At 58.3% G+C, this 25,467-nt stretch overlaps 1 protein-coding gene across 5 annotated transcripts in view; it reads left to right on the top strand.

The window, feature by feature from the left end:
- Positions 1–25,100, top strand: part of ANO1 (anoctamin 1) — a 162,304-nt gene extending 137,204 nt beyond the window's left edge. For all 5 annotated transcript variants that reach the window (XM_030833238.2, XM_060302813.2, XM_060302812.1 and 2 more), the window contains 10 exons: positions 474–675; positions 849–960; positions 2,535–2,592; positions 4,322–4,422; positions 4,976–5,121; positions 7,897–8,049; positions 15,212–15,264; positions 17,274–17,458; positions 21,689–21,794; positions 23,438–25,100. In XM_030833238.2, the coding sequence (XP_030689098.2) occupies positions 474–675; positions 849–960; positions 2,535–2,592; positions 4,322–4,422; positions 4,976–5,121; positions 7,897–8,049; positions 15,212–15,264; positions 17,274–17,458; positions 21,689–21,794; positions 23,438–23,686 (1,365 nt within the window). In that variant the 3' untranslated portion in view covers positions 23,687–25,100. The remainder of the gene's footprint in view (positions 1–473; positions 676–848; positions 961–2,534; positions 2,593–4,321; positions 4,423–4,975; positions 5,122–7,896; positions 8,050–15,211; positions 15,265–17,273; positions 17,459–21,688; positions 21,795–23,437) is intronic.
- Positions 25,101–25,467: the final 367 nt, after the last annotated feature.

The following is a 25,467-nucleotide window of genomic DNA, read 5'->3' as shown; positions in this document are numbered from 1 at the left end:
ATAGCATGGAGAACGTCACTGCTTCCACTCAGGGTCATCCAGGCTGGGAGGAAGCCCCCCCTGTAGTCAGCCTGCCATCACACAAGCCAGGCAGCTTCTGGGGTTGCGACCCTAAGTCGTGTCGGGGACAGTGGGCAAGACATCACGATGCCCCATAGCAAGTGGCAGAACCTTGCCCTCCAAGCTCGGTCGGCACACCTGGGAAATCCCAGTTCACGCGCTGGCTGACCTGGCCTGGTGGCGCAACCTCTCTGAACATGTCTCCTCTTCTATAAAACAGAACCTAGCCACTCATTAATCTGTGAAGTGAGCACCCATAAAGCCATGGCACTTGGTGGGTGACAAGAAACACCCATCTTGGTTTTGCAGCGGAAGTGCTCCTGGGTGGGGGGACAGCTGGGCCCAGGGAGCCGGGGGAGGTTCCGATGGGCCCAAGGGGACCCAGCCAAGAGCATCCCCTCCTCCCTCCGCAGATCGCAGTGACCTTCGCCATCGTCCTCGGCGTCATCATCTACAGAATCTCTACGGCCGCCGCCTTAGCCATGAACTCCTCCCCCTCCGTGCGGTCCAACATCCGGGTCACTGTCACGGCCACGGCGGTCATCATCAACTTGGTGGTCATCATCCTCCTGGACGAGGTGTACGGCTGCATAGCCAGGTGGCTCACCAAGATCGGTGAGTGCCCCGGCCAAGCCCTGGAGCCAGGCGGCCCTAGGTCGCCTCCCTCCGGCTGTGGGGCCTTGGGCTGGTCACTCACCCTCTCTGAGCCTCACTGCTGTGACAGCTGAGGGAAGTGGTCAGCCTGGCCCGGAGCAGTGGCTCAGCAGCGCGTGTCTCACTCCTTCTAGAGGTTCCAAAGACGGAGAAGAGCTTCGAGGAGAGGCTGATCTTCAAGGCTTTCCTGCTGAAGTTCGTGAATTCCTACACCCCCATCTTTTACGTGGCATTCTTCAAAGGCCGGTAGGGGCTTCTTCAGTGACTGAAACACACTGCTTTTCCGCAGTCCAGTAGAAGGCTCCCCTCCCTCATCTCTCTTCAGGTGGGAGGCACCTGGGCCCAGGGCAGAGCAGTCAGTGTGGCTCCCACTGCCGCCGAGTTTGGGGAGAGGCCTGGCTCCCACTGGGCCCCCAGGGAGCAGGGTCCCCTGGGAAGCAGGGACCCTAGACGTTGGGGACGCCAGGCAGCAGGGACCCTGGGAAGCAGGAACCCTAGACATCGGGGAGCCCAGGGAATAAGGACCCTGGAAAGCAGGGACCCCAGGGAACAGGGACCCCAAGCAGCAGGGACCCGGGAAGCAGGGACCCTAGACATTGAGGAGCTCAGGAAACAGAACCCTGGGAAGCAGGGATGCCGGGCGGCAAGCTCCAGGGTTCCCCCAGTGCGGGGGATGAGGGCTGCAGGGGAAGATATAGGAAGGGCAGCCGCTGGTGCTCCAGGGGTTCCCCCAGCGCGGGGGATGAGGGCTGCAGGAGCTCTAGGGTTCCCCCAGTGCGGGGGATGAGGGCTGCAGGGGAAGATATAGGAAGGGCAGCCGCTGGTGCTCCAGGGGTTCCCCCAGTGCGGGGGATGAGGGCTGCAGGGGAAGATATGGGAAGGGCAGCCGCTGGTGTTCCAGGGGTTCCCCCAGCGCGGGGGATGAGGGCTGCAGGGGAAGATATGGGAAGGGCAGCCGCTGGTGCTCCAGGGGTTCCCCCAGTGTGGGGGATGAGGGCTGCAGGAGCTCCAGGGTTCCCCCAGTGAGGGGGATGAGGGCTGCAGGGGAAGATATAGGAAGGACAGCCACTGGTGTTCCAGGGGTTCCCACAGCGCGGGGGATGAGGGATGCAGGAGAAGATATGGGAAGGGCAGCCGCTGGTGTTCCAGGCTGGTGGGGGGGTGAACCCCATGCCCTGACCCTCTGGAGCCGTCCTGGGTTTATCGGGGCCTGTGGCCCACCCATCAAGACTCCCCACCACCCCTCCGCCTAGAGGCTGGCAGGGCTGATCCCAGAACCCCTTCGGAAGTCACCTTCCTTGGCATGATGTGATTTATAAGTACCACTCCACCCTGGGGTCCTGCAGCTGGGCCGAGGTGCCCAGGCCCTGCTGAGAGCACCCACATCGGAGCAGGCTCTCAGAGGCCCCCTACTCCCTCATCCCACAGGAGGCTGAGAGGCGGCCGCAGGGACCGCCCGCACCCCAGCCGGTCCACAGTCCCCAGCGTGGTTCCGTGACCCTGCCATGGCGGGTAGCGCCCTCTGCCCTTAGGCTGCTGTACCTTCTTCCCTTCCTGGGCTCCTCCCCTCTATCTGCCCTTCAGCCTCTTGGTTTCCTGTTGAAGCTGTGTTTTCTTACCCACCTGTTGGTTTGGGAATCACAAACGTTCGACCAACAGAAAACCCCTGTGGGTGATTCTTAGTCGGTGACACGGGTGGAGGGAAGAGCCTGTGAGACACCGGAGGCTCTGACCTGGGGAATCATGACACGGCCCAGTCCCCACCTGGGGGTCTCCCCGAGCCCGCTCTCCCCTCTCTGAATGACCCCCAATTGTTGCAGGTTTGTCGGACGCCCAGGCGACTACGTGTACATTTTCCGTTCTTTCCGGATGGAAGAGGTAACGAGATCGTACGCGCTGCTCCGCTTTCTTGGTTCCGTCCTCATGGCAAACCTGACGGTTCCCTGCCCTGAGAGACCCCTGCTCTGTTCTCCAGCTGCAGGGATGGGGCTTCGATCTCCTTTGGCCTGTCCATGTAGGATTACCCTAAAAGGAGAACGTCTCTTCAGGGTCATGGAAGCCAAAAAGTTACACCCGCTTTTTTTTTTTTTTTTTCTTTTTCTGTAAGACCTTGAATGTTTTTCTCTTTGGTTAAGATGAATTAGTGAGGCAAAAACAGGACTCAGCTACGCTTCTTTTTCTTTAACATTGAAATGCCCACCTCTCTCCCCGCCAAGCGGCATGCTGGTGACCTTGGGCTTCTGCTCGGCGATTCCGGCCACTCCAGGTCTGGTGAGTTGTCCAGCTGCCTTCTGCCGCTGAGTCCTGGCCCCCAGACCTGCTCCGTCAGCTCCGTCAGACCCAGCCAGGCTCAGGTCTCAGGGAGACCAGCCCAAATTTCCAACTTGCAGAATAATTCAGCATATCGGAAAAGGAGGCTCTTTTTTATCAGGGTCTTCTTGATAAAGATTCCGTGAAACAGGGTGGGGAGGATTGGGGTGGGCTTCAGGTACAGGGTCATCTGGCTGCCTGGGGCACAGTCTAGAAGGTCAACCACCTAAATGCCGACCCCTGGACATCCCAAGACATAGGCCTCATCCGCAGTAAGGGATGTTTGCAAGAAGCCCACGACGTGCTTCCCCACTATACAACACATCATTTACATAGATGACACCCTGTTAAGCTCTTTAATGGTTGGAGAAGTTGGGGAAATGCCTTTGTGGAGTAGAATAAAGTGGGGGACGTCTTTGGTTTTTTTTAATGAGATTGATGGCTGTCCCAGATAAATTCTTTGGTAATGGTATATAAAGTTTTGCTCAGGACTCAGAGAGGAGTGAGCTGTGCCCCAGAGTGTCACCCAGTGTCCCTTGAGTTCCCTTCACTTGGACAAGTTAAGCTTCTGACGGCCTGCCCGGCCCCCGGTACAAACCCACAGGGCATTAGGCCTCCGAGGAGTGGCCGGCTCCCTCACCCCGCGGCTGCCCAGCTGCACGGCCCTAGCCTGCATGGCCCTGGGGCAGGAGCAGCCCTGAGACCCAGCCCCGCCGCTGCCTACTCCGTGGCAGTGTGCTCCGCTCTGAGCCTTGCTGCAGCCCCGAGAGCCTGTTGGCCGGGTTGTACTCGCTTCCCGGAGCTGCTGTAACAAGATACCACAGACCGGGTCGCTTAAAACAGCAGCGATTTATTCTCTTATGGGTCCAGAGGCCAGAAGTCCGAACTCAAGGTGTCCGCAGGGCTACGCTCGCTCCGAAGGTTCCAGGGAGGGTTCCTCCAGGCCTCTCTCCCAGCTCTGGCGGCCGCGGGCGATCCTTGGCCTCGCCCTGCTCATCGATGGGCCTCTCCAACCTCTGCCTGGTCTTCACGGGGCCTCCTCCCCTCAGTGTGCCTGTGTGTTTCCTCCTCTTATCAGGACACCGGCAATCGGAGCAGGGTCCGCCCTATGCCAGCGCGACCTCATCTTAACTCGGTCACATCTGCAAAGACCCTATTTCCAAATAAGTTTCCATTCCAAGGTTCCGGGGGTTCGATGTGGAGGACACGAGGGCCGACCTCCCCTCGCTGGGAGCTGGGGTGGTCTCTCCCGGTAGGCGGGGCGGGGGCGGGGGCTGACGCCCGTTCTCTGCCGCAGTGCGCCCCGGGGGGCTGCCTGATGGAGCTGTGTATCCAGCTGAGCATCATCATGCTGGGGAAGCAGCTGATCCAGAACAACCTGTTTGAGATCGGCATCCCGTGAGTAGCATCCGCTTCAGGTCACGGCGGAGCAAGGGGGAGATCGGGGCCCTGGGGCGCTCGGGAGGCCCTTGCAGTAGTCTGGGTGACAGGTGATGCGGGGCCTGGACCAGGGTGGGGGCACCGGAAACAGGGAGGTGGTGAGGACACGGGAGGAAGATGGGCAGTAGCCACCCCTAGTGGACGAGGCCAGGACGACCCCTGCTCCCAACTGGCTGAGGATGCAGGGTACCCACAGGTGGCCCCAAACCCACGTGCCAGCCTCCATGGTCCAAGGCAGCCAAGTCTGCTTGGGGCCGGCCAGACCCCTGACACCTGAGGGACCCTCCCTGGCCTCCGTTTCCTCATGTCACAAACAGAGCAGTGATGCTTGCCCCCTGCCCCTGGGGAAAACGGCAAAGGAAATCATCAACAGAGGGGTCATCGCCAAGATGTTAGTTCAGGATTGAGAACGCGCGAGGGCTCAGAGAATTGGCAAAACAGCTTGGAGGTGCCAGACCCCCGAGCCCACCTCCCTGGAAACCCAACCGAGGTGACGTCGTGTGTCTTTCAGGAAAATGAAGAAGTTCATCCGTTACCTGAGGCTGAGGCACCAGAGCCCCTCTGACCACGACGAGTACGTGAAGAAGAAGCAGCGGTACGAGGTGGATTACACGCTGGAGCCCTTCGCGGGCCTCACCCCGGAGTACATGGAGATGAGTGAGTGACGGGAGAACCCTGTCCTGGGAGACGGGGCAGGACGGAAAAGGGCCAGCTGGCCGCCGGGGGCTCGCTGCGGTCCCTGCACGGAGCGGGACACACCCAGGACTCAGCCGTGTCACCTGCAGCTGTGCCGCTGGATGGGAGGATGCCCAGAGGCGGCACATGACTCCCAGGAGTGGGGCGAGAGAGAGAGGGGACAGGCCAGGTGTGGCCTGCGTGGCAGCCACCTGGAGCCTCCCTGACCCCACCTCCTACCTCTCCCTCCACTTGGGCCACGCTGGCCTCCTTGCTGTTACCCAAACTCACAGAGGTCACTCCTGCCAAGGGGCCTTTGCGCTGGCTGTGCCCTGCCCGTAACGCTTTCCCCTGGTATGAGCGTCACTCCCTCTCTCCCTTCCTGCAGGGCTCTGCTCAGAATGTCCCCCACCAGAGGGGTCTTCCCCACCGCAGGGTTTAAAAGGGGCAGGCTCTCCCCCTGCTTTCTGGTTCTCACCACAGCTGATATCTTTAGTCCCCAACCCTTTCTCACTCCTCCACCGTCTGCCTCTCCTGTAGAATCAAAGCCCCATGAAAGCAGGTCTTTTTTCTTCACTGCTGTACCCCCTGCCCCAGCACAGGTCCAGGTATACAGTGGGTGCCCAACGTGTGCTCCCTGAATGAACGGATGAGTGAAGGCTGACACTCGCGCACGGGGTCCCAGTGTCGTGCCCCCTAACCACCATGGACAGCTTATCTTAAATGCTGGGGGACTTCCCTGGCGGTCCAGTGGTTAAGACTCCGGGCTTCCACAGCCGGGGCCCCGGGTTTGATCCCTGGCCGGGGAACTAAGATTCCTCAAGCCTCGCAGTGCAGCAAAAACAAAAAATTTTAATGCTGGTTCCCGGGCCCAATCCTGGTCTGCACGGAGTGGGACCCAGGACTCTGCGTTTTAACAGGCACCTGGGCAAACCAGCCAGGGACTGGTCTGCAGGGTGGGCTGGTCAGGGGTGGGGTGGCCTTGGGTTTCAGGAGCGGTTCTGTTTAATTGTACCACGGGTGTGTCCCTCCCTGTTGGCAGAGTTGGTCCCAGTAAGTCACTCCCAGCTTCCCGGACGCCAGTGCCGTAACACTCTGAGACTTAAGACAAGGAGATGGTGTGGCGTCTGGGTGACATCCTCCCGGACATCGTCCCGGAATCAAATCCAGGCTGAACCGGAGGCAGACGGGCAGCTCCCCGCCCTGCGGGTGCCGCCTCCCCAGGCCTGCCCTCTGCCCAGCTGTTTATGCTCATCGTGGGGCCTGGGAGGAGGGTCTCCACTGCCTGACCCCGTGGGCGGATGGACACCGAGAACAGCAGCCTATGATCCGCTGAGAGACTGCAGTCGGTCGTTTCCCCAGATTTTAATTTTTTTTTAAGTTTATTATTATTTTTTTTGGCTGCGTTGGGTCTTCGTTGCTGCGCGCAGGCTTTCTCTAGTTGCGGCGAGCGGGTGCTTCTCTTGTTGTGGAACACCGGCTCTAGACGTGCGGGCTTCAGTAGTTGCAGCGCGTGGGCTTAGTAGTTGTGGCGCACGGGCTTAGCCGCTCCACGGCATGTGGGATCTTCCCGGACCAGGGCTCGAACCCATGTCCCCTGCATTGGCAGGCGATTCTTAACCGCTGTGCCACCAGGGAAGTCCCCAGATTTTAATTTTTATGGTGGCTGGAGAGTCCTGGATCCTCTGGGGTTTAGTGAAATGAAATTCCCGGGGGAGGCCCCTCCTGCCCCCCCACGGAGCAGCCACCCTGTGCCTGGCCGTCTCCTCCAGGCCGACTCGGGCTGGGATGGGGTAGGTGGAAGAAAAGGCCCAGTGGGCAGGACCCACCCGCACCTCCTGCTGCTCTCCCCGCTGCTGTCCCGGCAAGGGGAGGCAGTGTCACTCGGGAGTCGGAGAACCCGCAGCCTCGGGGCTCAGCAGCCCCCTGGCCCCAACGCCGAGCTTATCCAGTGGCCTCCATCCCGTCCATCATCTCCAGAGCCTTCAGGCGAGGCCAGCATCCGCAGAAACATTCCGCGGAGCCGCCGTGGGGCACGTGAGGGGCCAGGGACGTGGCTCTGGGACGAGGGATCACACAGAGCCTCCAGGCACCCCACCGCGCTAACAGTGGTCACGCTCAGCCCGCTGGGCCCGGAGCCACATTCTGCCGGCTTCCCTGTTTCCCGCCTGGCACCGAGCGCCCTTGGGCGAGGTCCGGCTGTGCAGTTCCTGAGCCAGCTTCCTCCACTCACTTCCATTCAGCACCCTCTCCCCGACCTGCCCCGCCGGCCCATGATGAGCAGAAGGAGGGACAGTGAGGGAGGGAGGCAGAGGGGCGAGATTGTCCAGACAGTGGGTGGCGGTCCCCGACCGGCTCCCCGGGGCCCGACGGAGGGGGGCGCTGGGGGCTGTTGGAGACGCAGTGATGCTCGCGGGCCCGCCAGGTCCTAGGAAGCACGAGGGCACCGTCCCGGCCCGCACACAGGGTGACCGAGGCTGGGCCTTTGTGCTCACGGGCACCTTTTTCCCGTTAACTGGTGATTTTTAAGATCAGACATATGATAAGTGAGTACACGGCCTTTATTCAAGAGACAAGACTCAGGTCCAGAGCAAAACTTGGAACCTTGCCCACAGCTCCCTCCCGGCCTGGGCGTGTCCGAGATCCCCTCTTACACACGGGAGGCAGGGCCCATCCGACCCGGGGGCGTGGGGCGGGGGTCCTGCCATCCCGGGACAGGGACAGTGCATGCTGACCGCCGTCCCCTCCTCTCTGCAGTCATCCAGTTCGGCTTTGTCACCCTGTTCGTTGCGTCCTTCCCGCTGGCCCCGCTCTTTGCGCTGCTGAACAACATCATTGAGATACGCCTGGACGCCAAGAAGTTCATCACCGAGCTCCGAAGGCCGGTGGCCGTCAGAGCCAAGGACATCGGTGAGTGCCCTGGGCGCTGGGGTTGGAGGACATACTGGGCTTTGGGAAGCTCCCCGGAAGCCAGAGGCAGAGCTAGCAAAGTGGGGTCCCGGGCTCCTCACTGCACCTGCCCTGGGGACAGGGTCAGAGATGGGGCGGGGGGTGAGGATGCAGGGCCTCCAGGCCCCTCTCCACCCCACCCCGAACTGCCAACTCCTGAGATGTGTGGGCTGCGGAGAACACTTGGGAAGGAGCTCGTGGCTCGGATATCAGAGCTGCTCCCCGGTGTGCTGCTCCAGGAGGCCCACAAGGTACATTGCCTCTGATGGCCCTCAGCACCCCTGCCCCTCCCCGGCTGTCTGCGTGGCCCCAGAGCACAGAGCCAGACCAGCTCATAGTAGCTGCTCAGCAGTGCCTTCCTACAGAGGGTATCGTTTAGTCATTTAACGTTCACAGAAGAGTAAAGGAAGGAGGGAGCCCCCTCCCAGCAATGAAGGAAGAGCATCGTGTCACCTGCCTGTTGGGTCAGGGCCGAGAGCAGCCTGGGCTTTTTAACCCCGAGTCACTAAGGCGCTCCTCATCCACGTGGAAGAGGGGCTTGGGGTTGGGGGACGTTTAACACCAGCATAAGGACTTTCGAATAGTCAAAGGTGTCAAAAGTGGAACCGACATCCTTGTGGAGTGGTGAGCTCCCCGTCACCAGAGGCATTTAAGCATATGTGGGTGCCCGTCTGTCCAGGAGTGGAGGGATCTAGTAGGCAGGGCTCAGAGCCCCATGCACGCCTTTGCCACAGCTAGCCCCCACCAGCAAGGACGATTCTCATCGTATCTTAAAGGGAATCAACTTAATCCAGAACCCAATTTTCAGGGTGAAAACAAAAAAGTCTTTATTGGGATTTTATCTTGAAATGAGATGGAAAATTACAAAATATATTTGTTTTATCTCCTATTGAACACAATTTTAGTTACAACAGCACCTGTGCTAGTTCTGTGCTGGTTCCTAGAACAAACAAGATTGAATTGTGTGTTAGGGATGTTATCTGTCATTTTACCAAAATAAGGTTTGCACACCAGCGAGATAGATCTTTGGGTTGGGCTTTTTTTTTTTAATAAATTTATTTATTTTTATTTATTTTTTGCTACGTTGGGTCTTCGTTGCTGCGCACGGGCTTTCTCTAGGTGTGGCGAGCGGGGGCTACTCTTCGTTGCGGTGCACGGGTTTCTCATCGTGGTGGCTTTTCTTGTTGCAGAGCACAGGCTCTAGGTGCGCAGGCTCAGTAGTTGTGGCTCGCGGGCTCCAGAGCACAGGCTCTGTAGTTGTGGCACACAGGGTTAGTTGCTCCGCGGCACGTGGGATCTTCCCGGACCAGGGCTCGAACCCGTGTGCCCTGCATTGGCAGGCGGATTCTTAACCACTGCGCCACCAGAGAAGTCTGGGTTGGGCTTTTGTAGCCCAAATATAATCTTGCAAAAATGCAGGGGCTTCGTCACTCCTTCCAAAACCTTCTCTCGCCCTTGGCATTGGGTCGCCCTCGTTGAAAACGCCCCTGAGGCCATTGCATCCCCAGCCAGGGGCTCCTTGGCCCGTGCGGGGCCCCATGGTGCGGCCCCCACCCGCTGATGATGCCAGGCCCACTGATTCTCCACCATCCACCCCCGCCCCCCGAGAAGCCTGGAGTCCGGCTTTACACGGTGCAGCCTCTCGGGTTGAACCGGATGAAATCGCCGTTCTCACGATTCAGATGCGCTCAGATATCGGTGATTTCCCCTGGTTCACGTTTGTGCTCTGGGCTCCGTGATGTGACCTGCCGGCCCCAGGCTTAGAGAGGGTCCAGGCACGCTCGCTGTTCCACCAGGAGGGACGTCTAAGCCCAGCTGCAGTACAGAGGTCGTCGCCCTGTGTTTTGCCACTTTAGTCTCTCCTTCCTATCTGGACGACCCAGACAGTCAGCAAAGACCCGGCAAACAGATGTCCTCCGTCCTAGACTTCGTTTATGATTTTAAAAGATTTTAAGGCCCCAGAACTCACTGGCCCTGTGAAGTCCCTTCTGGCTCCCTGATTCTGCCTCATCTGTGGCCTTGGAGCGAGCCTTCGCCCCTCACACCACACCCCTACGTAGCCGGGAGGGCCGTGGCCACAGGGCCGGGGGGGACAGAGGTCCAAAGCAGTGGGTTTGCTGCTGCACTGAGTCAGAGCCCGGCTCACGTTTCCATGAATGGCCGGAGAGTAAACGTTTTTGTCTCTGTGGACTGAGGTGATGTGCAGAATTCTCACCGAAAGGCTAAGTTTCTCATGCTTTTTTCACTCACACTTGAAAATGCAAGAGCTGTTCTTTGCTCGTGGGTCATCCAATAACACCAGCCATGCACTGATTTGGGCCACAGGCCATGTTTGCAAATCCCCGCCTCGAGATCAAGGAGACGCGGAACCCAGGGCTCTCGGAAGCGTACCCCGCCCTGCTCTGAGGACGACCCCAGAGAGCTGTGCCTGGCATTGAACTTTCTCTGGGGCTTTCAGCTGTCGAGTCCCCCCAGGAGCCTCGTGGGGAAGCTGGGGCAAATCCTCGGTCCCATTTTCCAGATGGGGAGACTGAGGCCAGGTGGTTAGCGGAGCTGAGCTGGAAGTGGAGCGCTCAAGCCCTCGGCCCCTCCCGGCACACCTCCGTGAGGTGCACGCCTGAGGCCTGCATGGGGCAGACGGTCATCCCGCCCGGCGCTCCCTGGACAGTCCTTGGGAATCCTGAGCCCGTGCCCAGCGGCCGTGAAGAAAAGAGCGTCGCCTCCCGCCACTTGTTGCTTACAAAGGCCCGATTCTCAGGCGCCCGGAGGCCCCAGGCGTGTCCACGGCGGCCAGAGTTTGCTTTGGCATCTGTGCCTGGCAGAGCCGTGGCCGTGTCCTGTAGCAGCACCCAGAGCCTGCAGCCCCCCAGGGTGGAAGGGAGCACCAGGGCGCCACGCTGCCACCGGCCCTCCGCGGCCCTGGTGGGCGTTGTCGTTCCCACCACGAGCAGGGCTTGGATCGTATCCTCAGGGTTTCTGATCGCGGCTCCTCGATCATTCCCAGTCCTTACGGACTGGCTGCTCCCTTCCTGGTTCCTGCCTGGTCAGCTGGAGCATAATCTGGGTTTGTTTATGGCCTCCTCCACGGTAACCTTTCCTTGAAGAGGCTTTTGTATTCCTCCTGTGATCCGTGCAGGGCCCTGAGGGGACAGAGGGCCCCAGTGGCCCCCATGACCTGCACCCACGGCGCCAGGGGTGTCTGGAGGAAGCTCTGCCACAAAGCACAGGCGCCGCGACTGCCCTGCTTGGCCCTGGAGAGGGGGGGCGTGGTGAGCGGCTGCAGTGACCCAGCCGCGTGCGCACGTGGGAACCGGCTCCAGCGTCGCAGTCCTGGACCTTTGACTCCAGACCAGCATGCTTCCTGCCCTCATGCTCATTCTTCAGAGGCTTCCGAGTGAGGAACTCTGCCTGAGCTCGGCTCCCGGGTGCTGAGAGTTGACAGGCGCGTCTAAACACCTCCCTGACGTGTGCTTGGAAACGGGGCTTAGCGTCTCCTGGGACAGCAGTGATGCCTTGAAGAAGGCCGATGGAAATGAGGCATCTCCCCCCGCGAGATTTTCATAAGCGAAGCCAAGATTTGTCCCAAACAGCATCAGCCCCTTGTACCTCGAGGTCGTCAGAGCAATGATTCTTATCCTGGAGTGCAGTGTGTGTCTGAATAGCTTGGAGGGTCAAGGCTCCAGAAGAGGTGATCCTGCGGGCCGGAGCGGCGTCCGGGTTCTGCACTTTTGCAACAGGAGCCCACGGTTCTGGAGTGGGGATCGCACAGAGGACCCTCGGCCCGGACATAAAGGCACTGCGGGACCTGGAAGCCCGGCTCAGCCCCGGGCCGTGGAAAGCCCTCGCTGGCCCATCCATCTCCCACCTCAGCAGCCCCGTTTTCTGTTGTCACCTGTCTCAGCCCGTTGGGCCGCGGCCTGGGCCGGCCGCAGACTCATTTCCTCCTGCTGTGCTCAGGAGCCGCCCCCCGAGGCAGCCCCCTGCCCGGAAACCTCAACTTGCCAGGCTCACCGGCACCCTGGCCCCCCACTCGGAGTCCTCAAGCTCAGAGCCCTCGGGGCCAGGCGGGGCCGCAAGAAGGAGTGGACGAAACAGACACAGCAGGCGTGCTTGTTCCCATGAAACACCCTACCCTCGGGTTTTTTTTGTCTCCCCACTTTAGTCAGGTCTGGGTTTGGATAAATGTTTCTCTAAGCAACTGGTGGTGATAAAGGAGTTGCCTTGGTACAGAGAGACCTGCAGTGCATTGTGTGGCCTGAAGGGGGCGCCGCTGCCAGCCACGGCCAACTGTCGTCCTGGAGCTGCCAGCCCGCTGCTGACCCAGAGCTGAGGCCCCTTTAGAAGCAGCAAGTTTCGCTTTTTAAAAACACGTCATCCTGGTCTGGGAACATCCGTCAACATTTGTTTTCTATTTGCATTGTATCTTTCTTTTTAACATCTTTATTGGAGTATAATTGCCTTACAGTGGTGTGTTAGTTTCTGCTTTATAACAAAGTGAATCAGTTATACATATACACATGTCCCCATATCTCTTCCCTCTTGCGTCTCCCTCCCTCCCACCCTCCCTATCCCACCCCTCCAGGTGGTCACAAAGCACCGAGCTGATCTCCCTGTGCTGTGCGGCTGCTTCCCACTAGCTATCTACCTTACATTTGGTAGTGTGTATATGTCCATGCCGCTCTCTTTGTCACAGCTCACCCTCCCCCCTCCCCATATCCTCAAGTCCATTCTCTAGTAGGTCTGTGTCTTTATTCCCGTCTTACCCCTAGGTTCTTCATGACCCTTTTTTTTTTTTCCCGTGGATTCCATATATATGTTAGCATACGGTATTTGTTTTTCTCTTTCTGACTTACTTCACTCTGTATGACAGACTCTAGGTGTATCCACCTAACTACAAATAACTCAATTTCGTTTCTTTTTATGGCTGAGTAATATTCCATTGTATATATGTGTCACATCTTTATCCATTCATCCGAGGATGGACACTTCCATATCCTGGCTTCCATGTCCTGGCTATTGTAAATAGTGCTGCAGTGAACACTGTGGTACATGTCTCTTTTTGAATTATTGTTTTCTCAGGGTATATGCCCAGTAGTGGGATTGCTGGGTCGTATGGTAGTTCTATTTTTTAGTTTGTTTTGTTTTGTTTTGTTTTGCGGTACGCAGGCCTCTCACTGTTGTGGCCTCTCCCGTTGTGGAGCACAGGCTCCGGACGCGCAGGCTCAGCGGCCGTGGCTCATGGGCCCAGCTGCTCCGCGGCATGTGGGATCTTCCCGGACCGGGGCACGAACCCGTGTCCCCTGCATCGGCAGTCGGACTCTCAACCGCTGCGCCACCAGGGAAGCCCTATTTTTAGTTTTTTAAGGAACCTCCATACTGTTCTCCATAGTGGCTGTATCAATTTACATTCCCACCAGCATTTTTTAAGTAGCGGACAAGCTCGAGGAAACACCCACGCACCTGGATGTGGCCACCTCTGCTCGGGCGTGAAGCCTAGTTGGAAGGGCTTTCTGCGTTCATACAGTCACTCAGCCAACACTTAGCCAACAGCACCCAGCCCCACGTGCCAGGCTGCGTACTAGACCCAGGAGGGATGAAGGATGTGCTCCCCGGGAGCGTGGCGTCTCCAGAAGGGCTCCCAGCCCCCGAGGCGGCCAGCCGTGAGGGTGGGCCCTGCACAGCGCTGACTTTGTACAGATGCGTCGTCCGAGGAGCTGCCTCTTGCTCATTTGCACCTCGAGTGCTTCCTTCGGGAGAGACGGGAAGGGTGGTGGACCTAGCGCCCCGAGGCGTGCAGGCCCCGGGACCGCCCTGCCACTGCTCCAGCGCGAAAGTGAATCAAACACCGCTGCCCTCGTGGGAAGACCCAACAGAACCGGGACGAACTTCACATCTCGGGTTCGGTGATAGCCTGCACGGGCGGCTGATGGGCAGGGAGGTGAACGTCACTCCCACGAGGCCCCGCAGAAGGGTCTACAGCGGGCAGCGTGAATGCTTGCTTCGTGGAGTGGTACCCGGCGGCGGCTGGGGAGCCCCCTCACGGCAGACCTCGGGTGCTGGGTCCCAGCCTGCGGCTTCCAGCTTCTGGGCTACATGGGCCTGAACTCCTGCGGTCTCTGCAGACCCCCAAGCATACACTCCCGAGACGGGCGCTCACTGCGAGGGCAGGAACGCCCATGAGCAGCTCTGTGTGCCCTGGTAGAGCCCCCCACCACCGGCCACTGTCCCCTCCAGCCCTTCCTGAGGAGTGCCGTTGTCACCACTCAGGTCTGGCTCCAGGCAGGGAGAGAGAGTGCCTGGGACAGGATTCCAGCCCCAGCTTTTCCGTGATGTGTGCTAGCCTCATAGGAACGCGGTCAGGTTGGGGGCAGGGGCACTGGGCGCCCTTCCAGGAGTCGCAGCATTGAGGCCCTAAGGAGTGGGGCTAGCCCTGGATAAAGTGCTTCTGTCCTGGGCTTTCTGGTTCAGAAAGGACCATCCTTCTGTTCACCTGCGATGAGCTACAGTGCTGCACCTTGGGGTGATGGGAACAAGGGGGCATCCAGACGGGAAATGGTTTGTACCGCACTGCTGTCCAGTCATTATACCCAGGCCATGGTCCCAGCCTCACCAGCCGGGGGCCCTGGCTTTGCTCCCTGACACTCGCCCTGCATCTGGCCTGTCCCTAAATTCAGTTTTCCTGGCACTAGAGCTACGGAAAATTCATAGGACATCAAACTTCGTGGTTTCAGTCTCCAGTTACTGCTGCGTGGGCTCTTTGGGGCAGGAGCTGCGTCCAAACTGAATCTTTGTCTCTCTCTGTCTACTCCATCCACGCCGATCAGTAGTTTACGCAGCTTCACGGGAGATTGTTCAGAACCAGGGACCAGGTGTTTCTAAGCATCTCTTTGAGAAGCTACACAGTTTGCTTACAAACAGCTGACGAGCCAGTACAAGCCATGGGCTCCGTTGTCAGCCAGGCTCCCCCAGGTCCTCCCCAAACTATTCCCTGTTACCACGTGTCTGACCTGCCCCAGAAGAGGACCAGACCGGCCCCTGCGAAGGCCCGGCTGCTGCCTGCTAGCCCGAGTTACTGAGAGCCAGGGCAAGGGGGTCTTTAAACCTGTGCTTCCCTTTCCCCCAGGCATCTGGTACGATATCCTCAGAGGCATCGGGAAGCTTGCCGTCATAATCAACGTAAGTGACCGGTGACTTCAGGACCTCGGCCAGGAAGCCCGGCCGAGCTGCCCTGCGGCCGGGCACCCCTTCCCCTTCCAGAGAGCTGGTGCGTACCTCCAGCCTCGGAGCGGTTCCCAGCTGGCAGGAGCATCTCCTCTTCAGAAGCATCCCTTGGTCCTGTTGAGGGGTGGGGCGGGCTCTGGTGGGAATGACAAAATCTCCTCGACCTTTCTCTGCAACCGGGGGCAAAACCCTCCACTGTGCCCACCTTGGCCCCTAAGTCCCCTCTCTCCCAAGTCCTGAGAACAAACAAGAGAAGGAGATAGAGGCAGACAGGGAGGGAGAGAGACAGAGACAGGGAGGGCGGGAGAGAGAGACACACAGAGACACAGAGACAGAGAGAGACACGGAGATTCCTCATTAGCAACTCTTCTGCTCTTTTTAAAAAAAGTTAATTTTGGGACGTCCCTGGAGGTCCAGTGGTTAAGACTCCGTGCTTCCACTGCAGGGGACACGGGTTCGATCCCTGGTCGGGGAACTAAGATCCCGCAGGCCATGCGGCACGGCCAAAAAAAAAAGTTAACTTTCCCCCTTTATGTGAAACTCATGCCCGCTCTTCAAAGAAAGTTTGAGAAATCCTGAAACACGGAGAGAAGAGGAACCTGCCAGTCGCCCACACACGCACACAGGCACGCACAGACACACGAGCTCGCTGAGGACAGTGCCCCGCGCTCCACGGCCCTGCCCCAGCATCTGGTCCACGCCTTCCTGACACGAGAACCCCAGGGGGGTCTGCAACGCCTCAGCCCTGTGACCCCAACCCCTCCACCAGCCGGCCAAGCCTGAGCCCCCCAGAAGCTGCCACCCTGCGCCTTGTAGGGTCGGGGATGGAGCGGGGGGCGGGCGGGCAGCTCCCTGGAGCAGATGGTCACAGTGCTGGGTCAGGGTCACAGTGAGGCCCTGACACTCAGTCCCCACGGCACAGGAAGGGATGCTCGGCCCGGGAGAAGGGACCCTCAGAGCCCTGGACCTGCTTTCCCTGCTGGCTGACAGCTCCCTGTCAGCCACCCAGTCCCGCTGGGTTAAGGCTTTGAAACTCCACTTATAAAGGGAGGCCGTGGGCTGAGCTTGCACACTGGACAGCGACAGCTCCGCACCCCGACCCGGGCTGAGCTGGGGGCACATTTTGATGGGGAGAGGCTGGAAACACCAAGGTACAGCCCCTCTGGGGCATGAGCATGGGGCGCTGAGAGCAGAGCAGCTAGGAACAAGCTGGACGTCTCGTGAGAGCAGCCAGCAGCAGCAATAATAATAATAGCAGCTAACATTTATTGAGCATCTAGAATGCTCCAGGCCCTTCTAAGCCCATTCAGTGCACCCACCCACGAGTGCACACACGGCCCATGGAGGCAGAGGGTTATTGCCCCATCTTGCAGGTGATACAGCCGAGGCACAGAGAGGTCAGGCGACTTGCCCGAGGTCACACAGCCAACAAGAGGCAGAGCTGGACTTTACCCCAGGCCGTCGGGTCCATGCTCTGATACTGGCCTTACACTGCGCTGCCCCGGGGACTGCTCTAGAATAGGGTGGGCTGGGTCTGAACTTCACAATCCACAAAGCACTTTCCCTCCCTGCCTCGCTCTCTTTCAAACAAGCCAGGAAGGAGAAGCACCTAGAGCGGGCGCTGTTAGCCCTGTTTGACAAGAGAAAATGGAGGCACAGAGAGGTCAGGCGATTTGTCCAGGGCCACACAGCCAGTGAGAGGCAGCCAGCATGGTCCCCAAGCCTTCTCGTTCAGGGGCGCCCTGTTCCCAGCCCCCGGGCCCTCTCCTCAAGGTGCTGGAGGGGCCGACAGGAATGCCCCCAACCCTTCGTTTGTCACTCGACAAGCCGAGGCCATGGGGTCATGTTTGCCAACTTGGGTCACGTGGCCGGGCCCCAGGGCCAGCGCTGCCCTGGCTCTGGTGGGGTACATCCCCTCCCCCTCCCAGCGGGCGTCCGCACTCACGGCTCTGTTCCCGCCCCAGGCGTTCGTGATCTCCTTCACGTCGGACTTCATCCCTCGCCTGGTGTACCTCTACATGTATAGTGAGAACGGGACCATGCACGGCTTCGTCAACCACACCCTCTCCTCCTTCAACGTCAGCGACTTCCAGAATGGCACGGCCCCCAACGACCCCCTAGACCTGGGCTACGAGGTGCAGATCTGCAGGTACCGCCCAGGCAGCTCTCTTTAAAGAGCCCCATTTGGTGGGCTTCTGCGAAAACCCCAGTTCAAGCCAGGATTCTTTCAGGGCAAATCACAGAACAGCTTAATCTTGCTTCAAGGGGGAAAAAAAAATATCCCTGGGGTGGGGGTAGGATGTGATTTATTAGTTCTTTAACTAAGAAGTCCGTGATAGGCTTCCGGCGTGGCGGGATCCAGGGGCTGCCTTGTCATCCGGCCCCATCCTGACACTGCCTCCCCGATTTTATACATTCCTGCATGTGGGCGTCATTTCCTGACAGGCAGTAAGCGTCCCCCAGCAGTCCTCTCTGCTCAGCAGTCCCACTAGGGGGGCTTTCTTTCCCACCCATCAGCAGAAGTCCTAGGATTGAGTTTCAATGACCTGTCTCGGGTCAGAGGCCCATTCCTGAACCAATCACTGTTGCCAGAGTGTGCGGGGATCTTGTTGGCTAGGTCTGGGTCGTGTGCCAGGGTATGGAGTCATAGCCATAGATTTGGGGCACCCCAAGGAAAACTGGGGTGCTGGGTGCTGGGCAGGCAAAAGCAACAGACGTCTGAGAGGGTCCAACCTGCGGGGCCCCATCAGCTGGCCAGACACTCAGGGCAGGCAGGTAGCACCCCAGGAAAGACGGAGGCGGGGAAGAGGGTGGGGGCACGAGTAAGGGGCAGAGCCAGGCCTGGCTATTCGCTGTGCATCTTCCAGGTGCCAGCCTGGCCGGGTTAGGGGCTGGGGGCTCAGGGCTGGGGCTCGGGCGTGGGCCACATGATCCCTGCTGCCCAGGGACTTTGTGCAGGGACAACAGAAGCATAAACAGATCGAGTTAAAGGGGTGATAGTAGCCGGAAGCCCGGGTAGAGGGTGGAGGCAGTAGGGGTCACTCCAAGGGGAGGGGCAAAGCGGGTAAAAGAAGAGTGGTGAGCAGGGGCGTCTGTGGGTGGGAAACTGCAGCCTGTTCTGGAGCGTGAAGCGTAAAGGGAAACGTGGACGGTAGGGCTGAAGGTGCGGGCAGGGGCACGGCATCCCGGGTCAAGAAACAGAGGACTGTGGAGCGACTGGCCACGGGCTTTGCCATGAGGCTGAGACCGGGGAGGCAGAGTGGGGCACACTCAGCATCTGTGGGCAGTCCGCACCGCCTCCAGCCCAGCTGAGATTCAGAACACGAAAGACTGCAAGGGCCAGAGCACGTGTCACAAACCCACGCGATGACGCGCAGCCCTTTCTGCATAGGGCGGATGATCTACCCCAAGGCTGTTTACTCTTACTTTGCCCATAGCTCTAGCAAGCTTACCTGTCTGTCTTCACACCCTTGCCCTAGTAGCAGGAAGCGGAGGAGACTGCCAGGGTCCAGGGTGCTGACAGCAACTAGCGGTGGCATGAGGCTGCTTGCAAAAAAAAAAAAAAACTGGCCCAAGAAATGGAAAACCAGCACCGCGTGCGGTCATTGGAACAGGCAGGCAGACCTGTCCAGCACAGGTGCTACTGAGGGCTTTGCAACAGCAGATGTGCCCGGCTGACCCCGAGTGCTTAAAGAGAAATTACACGACGTGCCGTGTGTTCTGTGTCAGGGCAGGGACCACACCTACTCTGGGACCCGGTACAGCCAGGCCTGCCAACGAGAAAGGGCAGGTGACACACAAACAGGCAACACGACATGCTTCCCGCTTTTCAGAATCCCACCCACCGCATGTTTCAAGGCACATGTACGTGAGCACGTACATCACAGGAAAGGCCCAGGTGATCTGCTTCAACCCCCTGCGTGGTCGCCTCGGGCAGGGTCTGCCTGGAGAGCTGGGGGTCAAGGGCAGGGACTCAAGGTCCCTTCCTCGCCATCCTCCGCAGGCACGGGCCCCAGAGACCCCCGAGCTTCCGGTCCAGGACCCCTGCCGCTTCTCAGCCAGCGCTGCACTTCTCTCGCTTTGTTTGAACATCCCACACCAAGAACACACTCAGGCTGACCTATTTAACTCAAAATGAATTTTAGAGGAAGAATGATTTAGAACAAAGAAGGCAGGGATATAGGTGGTCATTTTATTATAAATTCCCTCAGAAATGTCAGTGTTGGTGTTTCCTGGGTAAGAATCGGGCATCGGGCATCCAGCCCCCGGAAGCACCTCCCCATCCATGCATCGGTCAGGAGTCCTGGCCACGCAGCGGGAGGCCAAGGAGGCAGAGCAGAGACCTGGTTTTTAAGTGAGAACCTTGTTACTTTTACCCCCACAGAGAAGGAAGGCCATGGGCCAGTCCACTCTGCTCCCTGGGATTCAGGCTTTAGCCAGGCCCACCCAACCGTTGCCCACTATTAAGTGCTGTAGGTGCCGTGAGCTCCGTGCTGCCGGCCGCTCCCCTGTCAAGCTGCCTCCCAAAGGAGCAGCACCCAGCCCAGCCTGGGGCAGCAGGAATGGGAGAGGCAGCTTAGCAGAGCTGAGCGCTGTGACCCCTGCTGGCTACCATTTATTCCTGCACTGAAACAGACGTGGTCTCATTGAATGCTCACAGCAACCCCAGAGAGGGCATTATTATTCTCCCCAGGGAGAGGTGGCAGGCTTAGCACAAGAGCAAAGCAAGGAAAACTGTAAGATCATCTCTGATAGAGGTCAGTGCAGGTGGTGGGGGTTGGCATCTGGACGGTTCTTATGTAAGTGGGCTTTGAGGGATGCATAGGAGTTTGCCAGGTGACCCAAACACATTTCCCAGCATCCTGGTGCAACTGGCCTTGAGAACAGAAAGAAGAGGGAAGAGAAAATGTGTGTGGCTTCTGACGCTGGGAGAACAGGGGATGCCTGTTCCCATCGGAGATCAGGTGGTGCATCTTCTGCGTGGCTCAGCACCTGGCACCAGAGGGTGTGTTCCCAGCCCAATCCTGTCTCTGGGGTTGGCAGCTTAGCTCTGAACAGGCCCTCCGAGGCTCCCATCCAGCTCCCTCAGACACAAAGCTCTGTGGGTGAGGGGCCCTGTCTGTGCCCCCCGCAAGCTCTGCCCCTGGAATGCAGGGGCATGCAGTAGCTGCTCAATAAATACTTGCGACATGACTAAGTGAGGGAATGCCAGACCGAGGCCCAGAGAGGCCAAGCGATGGCGCAGGGATGCACAGCAAGGCGGGAGCCGGCTCTGGGTCTATGCGAGGCCTGTGCCCACAGAGCTAGGTGCCTCCTCTCCTGGTCTCCCCACCTGGGCCTCAGCTTTTCAGTAACCAGCAGGGCACAGCTGCAGCCCAGCACCTAGAAACCGCCCCGGCCATGGCTTCCTCACACGGCTTTAGGGAAGCTTTTCCCACACAGAGGGGGTCAGCCCCGTTAAAACCAAGCACCTCCCAAATTTTGGGGTGGTTGGTGGGGACAGAACCCGGGTTCTCATCCTCACTCAGCCCCACATCAGGCATCTCTGGGCCTCTGAGAAAAAGGCAGACCTAAAGCCCAGGAGGCACCCACCACTCCCGCTGCACAAGGGACAGAGGTGGAACCTTGGGGGCCAGGGAAGTAAGCAACCTTGTCTCCCAGCAGGCGCTCATGGGCAATGTCCGGAAGTGATAAGAGGGCCGGGCTGGTATTTATTACACGGAGATAAGGAGCTAACAGTTGGGAGAGGGAGAGACATGCCCCTCGGCGCTGGGCCCCGTGGGGCAGGGCGGGCCTGGGGACAGTTCCCTGGTGCCCTGACCACAATAACTGTATGGTTAACGTCGTACAAGGGCTACTTGAAGAAAACGTTTCATTTTTTCCAATAGTTTCCCCTACAGAGAAGGTCGAGACTGGAGACCTGGATTTCAGGGAGCCCTGCCTGGAGTTTTGTGGGTGATGGGGGGTGGGTTGAGTCTCTAGGCTTAGGGACCCCACCCCTCTTCAACCAGGGAGGCCCCACTTGCTTTGTGTGACCTACCAGAGTCTCAGGTGGGATTTCTTTTTAGAAAATGGGCTCCACTGCCTTCAAAAGTTTGGAACCCCTGGACCAGATGGTCCCGGAGCCTCTTTCTGTGGGCCCACAGCTGGACTTACGGGGACGCCCCTCTGGCCTGCCCAGCCCACGTGGGTGCCGGCACCCCGTCCAACATGGGGAGACTCCCTGGGCGTGTGAGTGGGCTGGAGGGGGGCCTCTTCCTCCAGGGAGGGTGCTGTCCTACAGTTGGCCCAGGGTCCGACTCAGGCTTTCCTGACACTCACAAGCCCCTCGGTGCAGCCAGACCCCAGTTCCTCTCAGAGACCCAACTCCATCTTGCAGGTACAAAGACTACCGGGAACCACCATGGTCGGAACACAAGTACGACGTCTCCAAGGACTTCTGGGCCGTCCTGGCCGCCCGGCTGGCCTTTGTCATCGTCTTCCAGGTGCGAGGGTCCTGTCTGCTTCCAGAAGGTTTGGGAATCGAGGCACCGAGGAGGTGCTCTGTGCCCAGAACAGGGTCAGGAGGACAGGAGCTGGCTGGCGTCGGGGGCTCGGAGGCTGGAGGACTTGCCCTGGGCACCCAAGGGTGGGGAGTGCTGGTGACCCCAGGCCCTGGGCAAGGACAGGTCCCAGCCCCTCCTCAGTTAAAGGAAGGCGGGAGCGGGGTTCCGGAAGGACTGGGGTCGTTTAGTTAAATGCAAGGCATCTTTATTGAAGGAGACCTCAGTCTCCCCTGTCACTGTGCAGCAGGAGACGTGCCCCAGTGGACAGGGCTGGCAGGGAGGGACAGGAGGGCAGTGGGCTCCCAGCTGACATCAGCGCTCCCCTGCCCCCCCGCAGCAGGCAGGGGACCTGGCCCCGCCTGGCCCAGTCTCTGGGGAGTGGGGCTAACTCTGAGGCCTGAGCGATTCCCAGTGGACAGGACCCCAGACTGGGGAGTGGCTGATGCATGCAGCCCTGAGGTCCCAGCCGGGGAGGCCATGCTGGGGTTGCCCTCCTGTGTGGCCCCCAGAACCTGGAATCCAGGAACTGGGTTCAAGCCCCAGCCCTGCCCCTTCTACACAGTGTGGCCCCTGGCAGGGCTTCCGGCCCCCGAGGCCCCACTGCCTTGTCCGCAAGCTTTCCATAACCCTCTGGAGCCAGAACTAGCGTCTGGGGCCCAGTTCCACAGAAGCAGAGCCTGAGTCAAGGATTCTGGTGCAAGCCGGTCATTGAGGGAAGGCCCTGCAAGGGGCTGGGGGCACGGAGCTCGGCGGGGAGGGTGTCTGGGCTGGAGCATGAATCCCACCACACACGTGGGCCCACCTTGACGCAAAAGAGGGCCTTTAGTCTGCCCACCTGGCCAGTCATTGGCTGCAACCATCCAGGCTGGGAACAGGGAGACTGGGGGGACGGTTCCCTGGAGACGAGCCTCTGTGAGCCTTAGCGGCCAGCACCCACCACAGCTGGGGAGCGTGGACCCAGCAAGGTGATGGCGGATGGGGGGGCACCAGCACCTTCCGTGACAAGGTGACTAACTCAGCCATACGTACTAACAAGTGCCGGTCAGACGGAAGTTTAAAAACCAGAGATCTCCGTTTTTCCACGAAAGCCAACTCATTTGCACCCTATGGACCAGAAATGCATCCAGGGAGGCGGCAGCCGTTCAGGGTGATCCCGGGAGACCTGACAAATGGCAGAAGGGCCTGCGGAATCATCAGAGACAGTTTACGCTCCCTGCGTTTCTGGTCTCCTTGTATTTTGACTATTCTCCCTTAAAGCCTTAACACTTGTTATATTTGGTGATGGGTAACCAATCAGATCATTTCTCAAGCCTCCCAGGCAAGAGATTCAGAATCACTCAGAGACGTTTCCTGTTTACTGAGCTCAGATTCTTTCAAGAAAGTCAGCCACCAGAGGTCCCCCCTGGCTGGTTTCCTGTTTCATTTATACCTTCCGGGAAACCGAGGCCTGGGAAGTCCAGGTGTGTCTGAGGTCCCAGGGCCGGGGTGTGACGGGGCGAGGCACTGCCAGCTGGGGTGCAGGTGGAAGTGGCAGTGCCTCCCAGGTCCTCCTTCCCACCGCCTGACGGTGACTCTCCTTCCAGAACCTGGTCATGTTCATGAGCGACTTTGTGGACTGGGTCATCCCTGACATCCCCAAGGACATCAGCCAGCAGATGCACAAGGAGAAGGTGCTCATGGTGGAGCTATTCATGAGGGAGGAGCAGGGCAAACAGCAGCTGCTGGACACGTGGATGGAGAAGGACCGGAAGAAGGCGGAGCCCTTCAACAACCACAGCCCCACCCCTCCTGCCCCGCCGGACAGCCCCGACTTCCCCGGGGGCGCCCCGTAGCTGCCGGGCATCCCCATCGACGACGCGCGCCCTCTCCCGGGGCAGGCGACTTCTCACAGCTCCCTGGCCCAGTGGCTCCTGGGTTTGTGGCAGGCCTGGAAGACCACTTTCTTCTGATAGGACAACATTTCCCCGTCTTTTTCTGTTTGTTTGTTTGTTTGTTTTCTTGTTTTTGCACAAAACCATTAGGCAGGGAATTCTGTTATCTTTAGGATTCAAGGTTAATCAGAATGATTGCTGGGGACAGGGTGATACACAGCGGATGCAGGCGCGTTGCGGAAGCGATGCTTGGAGTCTGGGGTCTCCTTGGCCGTTAGCGTGAGAAGCAGCTCCCAGAAGACATCTTCTTTAATCCTCCTGATGCCTTAAGAGAGAGGCGAGGTGGTATTCCAAGGCATTAGACAAAAGCTGGTGTGAGATTTGAGGGCAAACAGAGAAGTGGATGAGGAATAAACGATGCTGACACCAGTTCCAAAAGACATCACCTGTCTCTAGGTTGAAAAAGTGAGATTTTTCATCACCTTTTCTTTCCCTGGATTCAGAAACCGAGACACTGGTCAGAAAGAGAGGTGCCCTGGCTCTGTCCACTCAGAGGGCCAGGAAACTCTGAATTTACTCTTGGAGAAGTAGCGGGGTGCAGGTGTCCTGAATGAGCGGTGACCGGCACCTCTGGGGTCCCCACCAGCAGCCACATGCTTCCCCCACCTCAGGGTGATAGAAAAACTGGCGGTGAGGGATTATGACCTCGGAGGCATTTCTGCAGACGGCTTCAGGGTTGCAAGAAGTCTTAAGGCTTCTGGGGGTACTTTTGCAGCTTCAGAATATTTATTGGGCTTTTTTTAAAATCAATTCTACAGTGGATGTAAGGGTTTTTTCTCTGTAGCTCAAAGGCGGAAGGCTTTTATTTTATTAGCTAACCAAATATCATTGAGAGGAATTTAAAATACTGTTAATACCAAAGATTTTTATTAATAAAGGCTTCTATTTTGGTAACACTTCTCTATATTTTTACTTACAGGAATGTTACTGTTGGACTATTATCATTTTAAAAGCTTGTGAAAACGAATCTCATAGCCGATAAGAATGATCTCAATTTGCAGCCATTATACTAACCGATGATCTGAAATTTCTCAAGCACCCAGAGAAACATAATAGAAATGTTTCACCAAAGGGAGGGACGAAAAGATAAACGCGTCTGTCTTGAACGTGTGGTCGGTGAGACGCTGACATTCCTGTGAGCTGTCAACTAGGGGGGACGTCCGTAGGCGTAGCAGATTTTTGTTATTTGCTAAAGTCATGCAATCTGATGCTTCTACTTTCTCTTGTACAGTAAGTGGTTTGAAATGGGGTTTTTTGTATATAAACATTGTATTAAAAATGAGGTGATTACCAAAAAACCTTTTATGGAAACCATTCTTTTTTTAAAAAAAGTGAGTGTACACAAATCCACAGAGGACCGTGGCTGAACGCTCATCTGAATAAATTTGCATACATGACACCTTCCTCTCAAAGCCTGTCCACGTGACTTCTGCCCCCGGAAACTCGAGGGGCCAAGCCCAGAGCCCCGTGGTTGGACCTGCACATGTGGAGGGACCCATAAACCTCCACACCCTCAGCCCCAGACACATGGCTCTTCAGGATGTTCCCGGGACGTTGTCTGTCCGCGAGTACGTGCATGGGTGTGTGTGTGCACACGTGTGTGGTTTGCGTGCATGTGCGTTTCTGTGTTGTTTTGTCTGCGTGTGTGCATGCCTGTACCCGTATGTGCGCCGGGGAGGGGG

This window comes from Globicephala melas, chromosome 8 (genome assembly GCF_963455315.2).
Source record: "Globicephala melas chromosome 8, mGloMel1.2, whole genome shotgun sequence".
In the NCBI taxonomy this organism is placed as follows: domain Eukaryota; kingdom Metazoa; phylum Chordata; class Mammalia; order Artiodactyla; family Delphinidae; genus Globicephala; species Globicephala melas.
This window is presented reverse-complemented; position numbering and strand designations above follow the sequence as displayed.